At 36.2% G+C, this 12,206-nt stretch overlaps 1 protein-coding gene across 5 annotated transcripts in view; it reads right to left on the bottom strand.

The window, feature by feature from the left end:
• Kdm5 (Lysine demethylase 5) overlaps positions 1-12,206 on the bottom strand; it is a 589,167-nt gene that overhangs the window by 255,583 nt on the left and 321,378 nt on the right. For all 5 annotated transcript variants that reach the window (XM_090384917.1, XM_090384920.1, XM_090384918.1 and 2 more), the window contains 2 exons: positions 7,578-7,728; positions 2,649-2,766 (listed from right to left, as the gene is read on the bottom strand). In XM_090384917.1, the coding sequence (XP_090241043.1) occupies positions 2,649-2,766; positions 7,578-7,728 (269 nt within the window). The remainder of the gene's footprint in view (positions 1-2,648; positions 2,767-7,577; positions 7,729-12,206) is intronic.

Here is a 12,206-nt window from a genome sequence, read left to right as displayed (position 1 = left end):
CCTGGAGCAATATGGCCTTAGTCACTAATGCTCCTAAAAACCAAACAACAACAGCTAAAGGTAGTTTTAATAACAGGAGAAAAAAATAAAAGGCAGTTTACTTTTCTAGAGGTTGCTTACAGTTTGTAAGACAAAATCTACTTTTTAGAGAAAACAGGAGAAAAAAAACTGCTTTTCCAATCACAGAGTTGTTTGGCACCCAGAGCCTTTTTTGTTTTACGGACCACTGAAAATCCCAGCACAGACCACACTTTGGAAATCATTGTTGGAATGCATTTTTATTACAACTGTATTAAAAATTCTGAATATAACATGAGTGAAAATATCTTTTAATTAATAAATTTCTTTCAAATAACTGAGGCACTATAATTTAAAACAACAATTAGGAGAAAAGGAGTTCACAAATATGAAGAAGGCTAACATTCTCTATCAAAACAAACATGAAGACATACAGGATGTCTCAAAAATACTGGTACAAACGTTTAGGGGAGGTAGATAGCATCTAAAGGAATGTGAATCGCATAGGAAGCCATAACTGGAAACGTCACCGTACGTCGGTAGACTGCGCTGTTCATCAGTCCACGAGAGGTAAAATTTCTGGTTTACTCATTTAAGCAGTAGTCGCCACACAAAGAGCATGCATCGTTATACGAACCGTGAGCTGGCTGACATGCACCTAGTGTATGGATTAGCAGAGGACAATGGACGAGAACCTCAACAAATTTATGGAGAATGCTTCCCAGACAGACGTGTACTGGACCACCGTTTGTTTGCGTGTGTGCATCAAAATTTGTGCGATTATGGGTCATTTAGAGGTAGCAGGAGTAGTGCGGGCAGACCACATTCGACACGAACTCCTGCCATGGAAGAAAGTCTGTTGAATGCCGTCCAGAATAATCCCTACTACCAGCACACGTGCCATTGCCTCTGCCTTAGGAATGTCTCGTTGCAGTGTACAGCGCGCCTGGCACCACGATTCCTTACACCCCTTTCATCTCCAAAGGGTTCAGTTACTGCTTCCCCAAAATCATCCTGCACATGTGGCTTTTGCACAATGGTTTCTCCAAAAAAGTGTTCAAGACTTGAATTTTCCACCTTATGTTTTGTTCACGAATGAGGCTTATTTCACTTGGGAAGGCTTATTCAATCAGCACAATACTCATGTTTGGGCTCATGACAACCCACACGGTGTGCGCCCCCATGCGACAACATCGCTTCGCAATAAATGTGTGGGCAGGTATGGTCGGTGACTGCTTAGTCAGTCCATACCTGTTACCATCCCGTATGAACTCCGCTAAATATTGGATCTTTCTTGAACAAGTTCTACCAGGGTTACTCGACGATGTTCCAGAAAATGTGACGCAACATTTGGTTTCAACATGACGGGCCGCCTGCCCATTATGGAAGGTGTGTTCGTGACCATTTGAACAGGCGTTTTGGGCGTCGATGGATTGGCTGTGGTGGACCCGTTGCCTGGCCCCACGCTCACCTGATTTATCAAGCCTTGATTTCTTTCTGTGGGGGGGGGGGGGGGCTCAAATCTATCATGTATGAATCGCCTGTGGAGATGGAAATGGATCTCGTGGCGAGACTCGTCTGCACTGCTGCTACTGTCAAAGAAACTCCAGGTGTGTTCGGCCGCGTCTGCCAATCCATGCTGCGTTGGTGTCACGCATGCATCGCGTCTCGTGGTGGAACCTTTGAGCATCTGTTGTAACATCATGAAATGCATCCATCTCATACTCCATTGTTAATATTATGTCAAATAAATGTTTGTCACTAATTACTGTCTTGTGTCATTTCTGCTTCTTGTGCCTCTGCTACTACTTTCCCGTGATGTTTCTGGTTATGGGTTCCTATGCAATTCATATTCCTTTAGATGTTACCTACCTCCCTTAAACGTTTGTACCAATATTTTTGAGACACCCTGTATAATGGATGATCAACATCTGACATGTTGAGTGACATGAGTGACATTATATCAATTTAACTCTGTTTAAAACTTTAATCTCTGCTAAATCCTCTGGCATGCAAGCAAAAACAACAACAGGGAAATAAGTTGGGAGCTCAGAATGTCTTTACTTCACTAATCAAGTTTTTTTTAGGGGGGGGGGGGGGCAGTAAGAAGCTTAAAATGGGAAATTTTAAAATTTTATTCTTAATTCTGACAGCATATTGTATACTAAAATCAAAGAACATTAGAAACATTGTTATAAAAAAACTAGCTCCACAAACACTACAAAATGCTATTGCACCAGTGTGTTTTGTGATGCACATGATGCCATAAAGATATTTTTTAAGGCTCAATTTTTCTAACTAAAAAACAAATAATGGAGACTGAGACTGAAAGTGAATTTCATTTTTCTATCTGGGAATTATTAAAATTCACACTTTTGTGATTCTAATACATATTTAAATTCATAAAATGATACTGTTTTTGGTGTATCAAGTACACCAATGTGTTAGCGAGACAGTTAAAAATTACCAAAGCCACACCTGAGACAGCATTAAGACATTAAGAGACAGCATTGAAAGCAATATGAAGTGAGAGAGAAAATGAAGATTGGTAATTTGTGAAACACTAACATTTATCAATACAACAATAATAAAATATATATATATATATATATATATATATATATACATGCCTTTACAAGAACAGCTTCCTTAATTTCACAAGCAAGGCTGGCCAGTTGTTGATAAAACAATTGCAGATCCTCAAGTGCAAGACGAGCAACATGTTTACCATCACTTGATTGACGATTTCTGAAAGAAGACAGCAATACACCAAACATTATAGCTCAAAAAATCAGAATGTAACTAACGATTAAAATTTATAAATAAGGTTCACAAAGAAAAAAGATATATATTTATTTTTTGAATGAGAAAGGATAAACCATGGGGAAACTTTGGGCTAGTTTGTGATGTAAGGAGTTGGGAATGCATCACAAACTAGCTGCCACAATCTCACAATGCATTGGGACACTTACATGCTAACAGTAGAGTTCTTTAAATGACCACTTTATACAGTAATCTCGTAATTTACAAACAAGATGTCTGAGAAGCAGTTTACAAATTGAATGTTTATAAATCAGAGACAAGTTGCCCATATATGTAATTATATAATGGGAAGATTGCAAAAATTTTTTTTCTGCAACCATTCAAATGGAAATGTTTCCTCACTGAAGGAGCGCGCGCGCTCTCTCTCTCTCTCTCTCTCTCTCTCTCTCTCTCTCTCTCTCTCTCTCTCTCTCTCTCTCTCTCTCTCTCTCTCTCTCTCTCTCTCTCTGTGTGTGTGTGTGTGTACTTCAAAATATAAAAGGAAACCCAACTCCTGTAGTTGTGTCTATGAGTTGAAAGTTCAGAAGACAAAATATACTTATTGCATGTATCTATATATTACAAAAACATTACAGAGAATGAATAGTCAAAATTAATTAAAATTAGATACTTAACTATGTATATTTATGTCATGATTTTAAATGGTTTATTAAAACCCAAAAGAAATTCTTAAATGGGTTATGAATAAAATAACAGTCACTTTCAATACACTAATATATTGCATTAATATTGATGTTTCAGAACCAACATAATGATAACACCAAGAAAAAGAAAAGAAAAGAAAGAAAAATATATATACAGTTTAAATTGGTTATAATTGTAGTGGTAGATGACTTTCATCAACCGGTGAAATACCACCACTTTGCTTATTGGAGGCTTGAAGTGGTGAAACCCATGTTTAGTCTCTAGAGCAAAGTTTCCGGCATCCCCCTCCCCCCCTTACTTCTCCTTCAACCCATGCACGGTACTAAGTACTATAGGTTTTGATACCTTTCGTGTTTGGGGTTTTCATTAAAAAAAAAAATTAAAAAAAGTAAGCATCAAGGGACTGATAAAATTTCCTTGTTATAACCATTACTCACTATATCAGTGATGAGTTAAGTCTATCTCCTATTTTTATTTAATTCTCAATAACTTGATAAAAAGATGGATTCAAAAAACAAAAGATATATTAGAGAGAAAAAAATAATATTAGTATATACCTACATATATTAACCCCGAGGGCTCAACATCTGGTGAGTATGGGCTTGGTACACCTAGGGTCCCGAGCTGGATATCATCATTCTTCTTTTTCTTGGTGATTCCCTTCTACTTTTGACACTCACTCACTCACTCTCTCTCTCTCTCTCTCTCTCTCTCTCTCTCTCTCTCTCTCTCTCTCTCTCTCTCTCAGGGTAACTCGGGAACTTTTTTTTTTTCTGGTGCAGCATAAGCCTCAGGCTTCCTTGCACCATATGGCTATTAATAATAATAATAATATTATTTGTACTAATATGCGTGCATTCGGTTTTTAAATTGATTCAGCCAACCATTTAGCAAATTTTTTTGCTTGAGTCTTCAAGATCAGGCTGTCTATTGAAAATCCAGCATTTATTTGTGTAGTGAACCATTGAAGCAATGCTTCATTGAAGTTTGAAACCTTGCACTTTCTAAAAATTTTTTTTTTCAGTTATGTTATGTTCTTTTCCAGTGCCAATATGTAAACATGTTTATTCTTCCACAATGTCGATACTGTTGAAGAGGACAAAGAAACGTTTTTACATACTTCAACATTTTTTGTACCACGGTCTAACTCACAAATAATTTTGACTTTATCGTGAATCAAGAGACACTTTCTTTTGTTAATAGACATGTTTCCAAAGGAAGGGTTCGTTTATAACTAATTTTATTTTAAAATTACAGCAAATTGATCTATATACCAAAGTTCTTAGAAGTCCTGAAATTAATTTATGGTTCAGTTTTTTTTTTTTTTTTTTTTTTTTTTTGGTAGTTGTTGGCGCATAGGCTTCTGTGGCCATAATGCACCTCCCAAGGTTTTTCCAGTACATTGATCCAAGCCAGAGGCGGGAATCGAACCCACGACCTTTGGGTTGCCAGGTTATAGTTCAGTGAATACAAGGCAATCTGTAAAGAGTGTAATGCAACAAGCAGAACACCAATGCACTATTGTATAGTCCCTGTCCCCGAAAGGACAAGGTAATAAACTGGACGCTAATCCAATGCGGGTGGTCATAAAAGCTAAGTTGCCCTTTTCATTTTTGTCTATTCCAAGAATTGGGTTTTTTAGACTACCCGAGCAATTAAGAATGTTTGCTTGGTTAACAAAATTTGTACGGTATATCCATGTAGTATGCTCATTATAACAGTGAGCAATTGTATGAGAATACACGTAAATTAAAATCATTGTGGCTTTTTTGCTCATTACAGCCATGATCTCGTTATTTCCGTGCTTGTTATAGCCAAATTAAACTGTATAAATAATACATGAATAAAGGATGATGCAGATGTTGTTGCTTTTATAAAAACTACATAATTAATTAATGCTAAAAGCAAACTTAATGTATAAATTTTAGCAATGCTGTAAGAAGATGCCTGGCTTTTAACTTTTGTTCCTCTAGGTGGACAAGAGTCTAGGAGATTATCTTTATACAAAAAATAACATTTTTTTTTTAAAAATTTTGTAAAATGTTTCACAAAAAATATCTATCTTTGTACAAAGATAATCCCTTAAACTCTTGTCAAGCTACCACCTAGTATCTAGATTAAGTAAACCGCAGTGTATATATATGTTTTACCCATAAACAAATCAACAAGTGTTATTGAAGTAATCTTTTGTGTTATTGCAAAGACAGCTGGTAAATGTTTACGTATTATTGTTATTATTACACAAAATTACCCTTAAAGTAAATTCTTCAATTAGATCAAAGATTGATTTACTAAAACTTTTAAGAATTCTATAATAATAACCCTCAGTTACTGTCTTTGCAGTCAAATTAAGAAGTGGTAAGAAAATACCATGAAACATTTGTTTCCATTGTGTATATATTTCCAATTTGGAAACAAAAAATCATACCAATGAGCGTTTTGAGTACAAAACAAAAATTATTATTTTAACATATTAATGTTAAAATAAGTGCTATATTGTATATTAACATTTTAATGTATTAAAATGTAAATACATTAAATGTATTAAATGCATTTCCAATTACAATGTACAGCTTCGATACATCAGACTGTATGACTAGTAATGGCAGCAAAAATAAAACTTAGCAATCTTGTTATTATTCTAATACTGATTAAAGTAGCTCATAAGTGTCTACTCATAAATATCTACCCCAATGAAATTAAGATTAATATTTGAAATGAAAATTTTGCATAGTGTTAATAAGAGTGTTTGACTAAAAAAAAAAAAAAAAAAAAAATTTTTTTTTTTTTTTTTTTTTTAATTAATGATGAAATGTACTTAATTTGTACATATTCTTCAATCAAACCTATTTAAATCAAAATAAATGTATTCTGGTTCTTCAAACTTCGAATCAAACAGGTTTTGCCGTATAAGCCTGATGATACAAAATGGGAGTTTTGTGTGCCTACAAAAATTCTTCATGTTGTACTATCATGTTAGAAGACATTAATTATATGAACAGTTCTCCCAAAATGTTTTTGGCAACTCTGTTTCATCCTGGCACATCGTACCTAAAATTTGGACAATAAATAGAAAACAAAATATCTGGTTACTAAATATACACGAGGAGTGGCTATTAAATAACGAGACTGCATGCTCAACCACTAAACATCACCTGTGAAACAAAGTCTTGTTCCAACATACTCATTTGCTTTGCAGTGAGGTTGGTTTTCACTACCTTGTGTTTTTGCAGCGTGAGGGGAAAAATGACCAACAAAAGAATCGAACAATGAATTACCCTCAAATTTTTAACAAAACTAAAGAAAACACCAACTGAAAGTTATGAGTAATTACATCCAGTTTATGAGGAAGATACTATGTCAAGTGCTTGCATGTTTGAATGACATAAAAGATTTTTAGAAGGAAGAGAGAATGTGGACTGGGTAAGGACACCAATTAGAAGTGATTTGTCATATAAGCATGAGAATGGTTGCATCAGAACTCAAATATGGACAAAGAAACAGTTGGACAAATTTTAACTGAAAATTAAGGCATGATAAAAGAGTGTACCAAGTTGGTGCCAAAAAGTTTGAATGAAGATCAAAGAATAAGCAGACTCCAAGTGTGTGAATATTTTTTGAAAAAAACTGAAGAGGATCCAGACTCAGTATGATCCAGAAACCAAAAGACAGTCAATGCAATGGATGACAAAACAATCCCCCGTACAAAAAAAAAAAAAAAAAAAGAATATCAAAATGCTCCGTTCACCAATTTCTGGCCAAAAAAAAAAAAAAAAAAAAAACCCACAAATCCCTGTGTGAGAACAGGAACCCTACTCTCCAGACTTCATGACTTTTTTCTCTTCCTCAAACTGAAAAGTGTACATAAGACATTCAGAAAAAAAAATTACCAAAGTGTTAAAAGTGTTAAAGATGACCTTCAAGAAAAGTTTGTGCTTGGAAGAAACATATGGAACAGTGTGTGTAAGCCCAAGGCAATTATTTTGAAGGGGATAACTTGTAAGGTATGAAATATTTAATTATATTTATTTTATTGTAACATTTTCGTTATTTATTAACCACACCTTGTATATGCAGATGCACAGTCTTACCTAGTTCTAACTTTTCTACTAAGCAACTGCTGGGCTAAGGAAGCACATTTTTCTGCTTCTTCTACAGAAGTAATTACAGCTTGAAGTAGCTCACTTTTTGGAAACTTTTTTTCCTCTGCCTCCTGGATTAGTTCTTTCAATTCCAACAGTTCTGCAGGGATAAAAATACTTAAATGCAGTAATTCAAGAATCAATGTGAATTACTGCATTCATAAGATTTTTTAATACAATAAAATGAAATCCACAATAAAATTAGTATCCAGTATGAATTTCAACCTTGTAAATCTGGTAACCTTGAGACTTACCAGATTTCTGAAATTTAACATTATAGAGAGCTGCTAGTAATAAGCTTCTAAAAGATTAGATAGTTTTGTAATGGGGAAAGAAAGCTAAGTTGCCACTATGACAATTATGGCAATATTGCTCACCTCAGTAAAGTTTCTTGATCAGATGAATAAAAATACTAAATATATATTAAGAGAGCCAATTCAATTTCACAATAATGGTTTACGATCCTAGATCCTTATGGCTACATATGGACTGTCCTGTTAGTAGCCATAACAGTCTAGGACAGTAGGATTTTGTCAAATCTGTTGCAGCATTAACTGTAAATTATATTTAAGAAAACAGGCCTTATGTTGCAGATTTATAATACAGTGTGTTTTCAAATATCAATAAACAGTTCTTGGATAAACAAATACTGTGATGTCTGTTACCAGTTGTTTCTAAGCATATTTAGCAGACACTGTTGTTTTAAAATGTGACAAAGATGACATGTTCAAGTTTTTAAATTTTATTTAATTTTTTTGGTTTATGAGCAACTATGGCTATGATGTACCAAATTAAATAGTTATATAAAAAACAGCAATAAGCTACATATAGGTTACTAATGTCAAAATGTACAAAAAATTAAAATCGAGGTAAAAATATGTAAAAAAAAACAGAAGTATATATGATGACTATTAAAAAGCATTTATATACACTGGTGTTGAAAGAAAGTGCATCACCTAGGAATTTCACCTTTCTAACCCTTTTTCGCGATGGTATGTTACATTAGTGACTAGCATCACAAATAGAAATATAAACAAAAGATATTTATTAATAGTTAGGTCAAAACTAAGTAATATTTGACAGGTGCTCTCAAAATATTCCAAAATGAGCATTTGCAACCTTTATACAACAGTTTTGGTAAACACAACAATGGCTGAAATGCTTACAGAAGCCCTCAATTTTCTTCAGTTAATCATTTTAAATGGAAAACAAAATGAAAAGTTCACCAGGCACAAACTAATATTTAGTTGAACTGCCTATGGCCCTGATAACAGCAGCACACTGTTGAGGCATTGACAAGATCAATTTCTGAAGCATAAACAAATTTGGAACTACGAACTATCAACTGATAGTTCGTAGTTCAAAACACGAATTATAGCTTCCTCAAGTTCACGCAGGGTCTTTGGTTTCTTTCTGGCAACTGCAGATTCCAAATGATGCCAACAGTTCTCTATAGGATTCAGGTCCAGGCTGTTTCCTGGCCAGTTAACAGTTGTAATGGACCCTTCTTCCAACCATTTTTTCACCTGTAACAAATGTAAATACATTACTGGCAAACCTCTAATGCAGAAATGAAGCTAAAGTAACTACAGAAGTGCCTATTTACATTTTTTTGCCTGAACACAAGGAGCAGAGTCATCCTAAAAGATAGTTACTTGGCAGGTTGAAATGGTCTCTCATGGTTGGCATCAATTTGCCTTCCAATATAGCCAGGTAGCCACTGGCATTTACGGAATCTTTTATAAACTGCAGGTGACCTATTCCGCGATACGAGATGCACCCCCATATCATTTGGCTGGTAGGGAATTTTAATATAGACACCATACAGCCTGGATGGTATTCTTCACCACGTCTATGGCGAATCATTTATCTCAAATCAGAGGCATGCAGGTTGAATTTATTCTCATCTGAGAATACACCTGACTTCCACTGCTCATTTGACATGCTCACTGCACCAAATTAGTCGGGCCTTTTTCATTTTTTTTTTGTGTGAGGAGGAGTCTTCTGATTGTTACTGCACTTGCTACCACTCCTATATGTTTTTCCCATTCTCTTTTCAGCTCAGATGAAGAGGCTTTACAGTTTTTAAAACATAAGCGCTTCAAAATGCGGTCCTTTTGGTGTAGACTCGTTTGCATCCGTTAATTTTTTCCTATCATCAGAACCAGTATTCTTGAGTTTGGAAAGAAATCTACTCACTGTCGACTGATTAAAGACACTCTATAAGCAATATGACGGGAAGAACATCCTTCCTCACGTAAAGCTGTTGTTGTTATTTGGTTTTTAGGAGCATTAGCAACTAAGGCCATATTGCTCCTGGAATATGCGATGGTCATTCCCTGACCTTTCCGCATCCTCCGTATTTGGTGGTGACGGGCTTGAACTCCGGTCTAATCAAGAAGCGTGTTCTATGCACTGCTGCTCCTTCCCACCTGGCTACGGAGGCGCCCTCTTCTCACGTAAAGCAACAATAGCACTCTTTCTTTGTGGTGTCAACTGCTCGTAACTTGCCATCCTGACGCAAGCAAGGAATGACTGCAACTCTTGTAGAGCACTTATATAGCTGAAAGTAACAGCTAATGCAATATTATGTCATTACCTACGGATGGCAATCTTATCTGATGCAATTTTTAAGAAATATTGCCATATACTTACGTTATTCGGATGACAATTACAATTTTAAGGGGGTGATGCACTTTCTTTGAACACCAGTGTATGTCTGCATACATATTTACTTTGGACATATCTTTGTCAGATAAAATTTCATTGCCGTATAGGGTTCAGTCAGATGGTTTAAAGCATTAACTCATAAAAGGTTGAATTTCAAAAATCCAGACATTCGATAATATGTATGACAGTTAAAATTGTGTCAAAGTGCTCATACCCGAGGGGCTCACATCTGGTGAGTATGGGCTTGGCACACCCAGGGTTCTGAGCTGGATATCATCATTCTTCTCTTCCTTTGTGATTCCCTTCTACTTCTGAGTCTCTCTCTCTCTCTCTCTCATGGTAACACAGAAATTTTTTTTGGCTGGTGCAGCATAAGCCTCAGGCTTCCTTACACCATATGGCTAATAATAATACGCAGGAGGATTATTGGCCCTCAGCAGAAAAGAATGTGTCAGATGACTGTGCCGTGTGCAGAGTCAAGCAAGGACGACTTCCTCTTTATGGTTCCTGTGCTGACTAAACTATCAATGTTCGATTGTAGGCTTAATTTTGTATAACTTGTTTGTAACAGGCCCATGCCATGAGCGTTTCCACTGGGAAACTAGTTTCCTTTGTATTAATTGTCTGTAGTCTGTATAGGGACTAACAGGTAAGAATTACAAAGGCTCACTGATGATTTGGCTGTGGTGTCTGCTAAATTATTTCCCAAGATCCCAAAGTGGCAGGAGATCCAGCAGAAAGTGTAGCCTCTGCTGTACCCATGACAGGATTGGATGAAGATTAAACCTCATCGATGACAAGGCCTGCAGTGAATTGAGAGAATCAGTATACATAATACATTTTTGATGGTGGTGGTGGTGGGTTTGTATGTGATCCAAGGCCAGCTAAATTGCATCCAGCTCTGCAGCGAATACGCTGCATTCGGCGGGGGGGATCTGCTTGGATATCATAGTATCCAGGAAGACAGCTATAGATCCCTAGACACTCCTGATTTCGAACGATCTGTGTAGACTGCCAAGAAGTCAGAATGTTCAGGTCAGTGTACTGAATAGAGTTTCAGGCAGGAACACAAGCAGGCCAGGGAGGAAGGGGTCACCTTGGTGATGGAGCAACATTGTCTATCATGATGTCCAAATCTCTGAGTAGCTGTTGGATATGAATACCAACTGGATGATTGGCAATCTGGCAAGTGTTGTACAGATTTTTTTTAGTGTGGCTAAACACGGGTGTCCACATAGGGTGGTCCGGCAGGTATTCAGTTTGAAAGCATACTGTAGAGACAAATGTTTCTAACAAAACGATAACGATGGTTATTTTGCTTCAATGTAGAGGCTCTGGACAGGGGATGTTCAAAATGCTACAGGCAATGTGAATCAGACTGTGGACAGGATCCAGCCATCAGAGCACATTGAGTCTAGCAGATGCATATACCTGGAACCCAAGAATTACACGAGATTGCATGTAGGATATTTAAGCCTCTTATGCACTTTACATGTAGTTGATGGAAACATTCTAGAAAGGTCAACTTTTTTTCAAATACAAGCCCCAAAAATCTAGTCTCAGGTACTACTGAAATAGCAGTTTGTCCAAGCCTCGGTTCAGATTCAGGGTTTAGATTATGATTGTGCAAAAATATATGCAAACATTCTTTTGCAGTGAGAATCTGAAGCCATTGTTTGTTGCCAATGAGTTCAGCTGATCAATGGCATGTTACAGTGTCTCTCAATTATCATAATGTTGCATGATTGAGAAAATATGCTGAAATAGTCAACACAGAAGACACAGTTTACAGTTTGAGTAAGTTCTTTTGTGATGAAATTCACTTTGATAGCAAAAAACGTAACAAACACTGATCCTTGGAGTACTCCCTCCATTTTGCAGGAGGGCTGAGAGAGAGAGAGAGAGAGA

The sequence above is a fragment of the Mastigoproctus giganteus genome, chromosome 11, assembly GCF_048544385.1.
Source record: "Mastigoproctus giganteus isolate SK-2022 chromosome 11, ASM4854438v1, whole genome shotgun sequence".
Taxonomy (NCBI): Eukaryota; Metazoa; Arthropoda; class Arachnida; order Uropygi; family Thelyphonidae; genus Mastigoproctus; species Mastigoproctus giganteus.
Note: the sequence above shows the minus strand (reverse complement) of the source record. Positions and strands in the feature narration are given on the sequence as shown.